At 58.2% G+C, this 2,008-nt stretch overlaps 1 protein-coding gene across 1 annotated transcript in view; it reads right to left on the bottom strand.

Moving 5' to 3' along the window:
• Positions 1 to 828, bottom strand: part of LOC104866769 — a 14,734-nt gene extending 13,906 nt beyond the window's left edge. Inside the window, exon 1 of the mRNA XM_010630973.2 lies at positions 306 to 828. Coding sequence (XP_010629275.1) covers positions 306 to 828 — 523 coding nt within the window. The remainder of the gene's footprint in view (positions 1 to 305) is intronic.
• Between the last annotated feature and the right edge of the window lie 1,180 nt (positions 829 to 2,008).

The following is a 2,008-nucleotide window of genomic DNA, read 5'->3' on the forward strand; positions in this document are numbered from 1 at the left end:
TCGCCTGGGATCGGCGAGGTCTGGAGTTCCTGTCCAAAGTCGCTCTCTGCACACCGACCTCGAAACCCACAAAGTAGCGGGGCACTTGGGTGAAACCGGGACCGAGTCCTGCCGGGAACCCCGGGACGGGGCGGAAGCGAACCCCGGGCAAGGCGCGGCCGGAGCCCCCTTGGCCTCGCTTCTTCCGCGTGGCAGGCGGGCTCCTATGTCAGTCGCCGAGCCCTGCCCGGAAAGTCCGGTGCGCCCGGCCCTTCCGAGTCAGAATCGGGCTGTACTCAGCTCCAGGTGAGTGGGATGCCAGTTACCTCGCGTCCAGGCGACGCCAGGAAGGCCACAGACCCTCGCCCCTCCTTTCGGGGGGAGGGGGCGCCCCTTCCACGCCCCTCGAAGTCTGCGCCTCGCGGGAAGCACATGTGCTCGAGACGTCGCAGGGCTCCAGGCCGGCGGGCCCCGGGTCTCCCCTCCTTGCCTAAGTTGGTCCCCTCTGGAAGCGGCCAAACCTGCCACCCCCTGCGTGCGGAAGAGTGGCCCGTGCTTCGGGGGACAGCCGGGGACCCTGCCCTGGTTTGAAGAGGGGCGGAGGAAAACCCAGGTGGGCTGCAGACACAGTGGCAGGGCAGGGCAGAGCTGTCTCTCTCGGGGACCCCAACTCCTGAGGAACAGGAGGGAGACGGCCCCCACGACGTGGAGGGCAGGAGCCGGCTCCGGTTCGTATGTGCCCCTGGCTCGCTCGTTCACAAAGGAGCCCCTTCCTTCCCTGTCCGCACCCCGGTACCCTACATTCAGCCTCTGGCCTTCGGCTGTGCTAATGCACGCGTGTATTTTCATACCCAGCACCCAGATTTCGCTGGGAGTCGTTAGAGCAGGGGTAGTGAGGAGAAAATAGATTGAGAAAAAGAGTTGGCTCCGCTTCCCAAGGGAGGACTGGAGGGAAAGTGAAAGCCGAGGGTACAGAAACTGGGGAACGATTTAACTTTTCATTTCTCTCAGAAGCTTCTTCGCACCAAAACCTATTTCAGTTACTGCTGCAACAGGAAGTCGGGATTCCCTGCCAGACCGAAAGTCTCAGCGGGTGGATGCCCCTTGCCCTCACAGCTCGCTGGCTCGCTGGCTCGCTGGGGTTGGTGGTTCCCGACCTCCCACAGCATCACCTGGGCTGCGCGGGTTCCCACCGGTTCTCCTGGAAGGCCCAGCCCGGGCGACCCACCGGGATCCAGCACCCGGTGCCACGGTCCTCTCTGCGGGCTGAGGAGAAAGGGCGCCTTTGGGAAAGGTGCAGTTCCCGGGCTGTGGAGGGGGCAGAAAGGCCCACTGTCCTTGCCTAAAAGTCCATCTGTCTGTCTGCTGATCAGGCTTCAGATGTATTTCTCATTTGGAGACCTTTTTTTTTAAGGCAGCCCTGTGTGTTTGCGGGTCTTTATGTGCTTTCATTTGCTTTTCTTTGTAGGGTTTTCCTTTTGTCTTTCCTTTCTTCCCTGGCAGTTTTGGCAACCCTGGGGGAGGAGGCTTAGTGGAGAGAGTGAAACTGACCAGTTTATTCTTGTTAATCAGGCACAAGAACACCACAAACACTGACTCTCCATTCTTCATAGGATCCTTTTATAAAATAGAACAATCTTTTAGATAGGGACCAGGAAACTGATAATCCTGGTGAACCAGCTAATCCTGTCCCTTTAAGGAATATCCATAAAGGTTTTCCATCAGCCCAGTGCCTGGGAAAGAAGCAAACTAACTGCTTGGAACAAAAGAGACAAAGAGGCCAAACAACAAAACAAACAAACAACCCCCTCCTCCCCTCAGAGACAACAATAGCCCAGACCCAGCGAGTGCAGAACTGCCCAGCCGGCTGCCTGTGGATCTGCCAAGTCTCCGCATTTGACTGAAGACTTTCTCCCCCACCCCAGCTCTGTCTCTCTGTGTGACTCTGTGCATCTCTTGGGGTCTGGCTGTGTGTGTGTGTGTGTGTGTGTGTGTGTGTGTCCTGTTTTTGCTTTCCCTTGATGTTGCT

The sequence above is a fragment of the Fukomys damarensis genome, unplaced genomic scaffold (assembly GCF_012274545.1).
Source record: "Fukomys damarensis isolate Sample0158 unplaced genomic scaffold, DMR_v1.0_HiC HiC_scaffold_31, whole genome shotgun sequence".
NCBI classification, from domain to species: domain Eukaryota; kingdom Metazoa; phylum Chordata; class Mammalia; order Rodentia; family Bathyergidae; genus Fukomys; species Fukomys damarensis.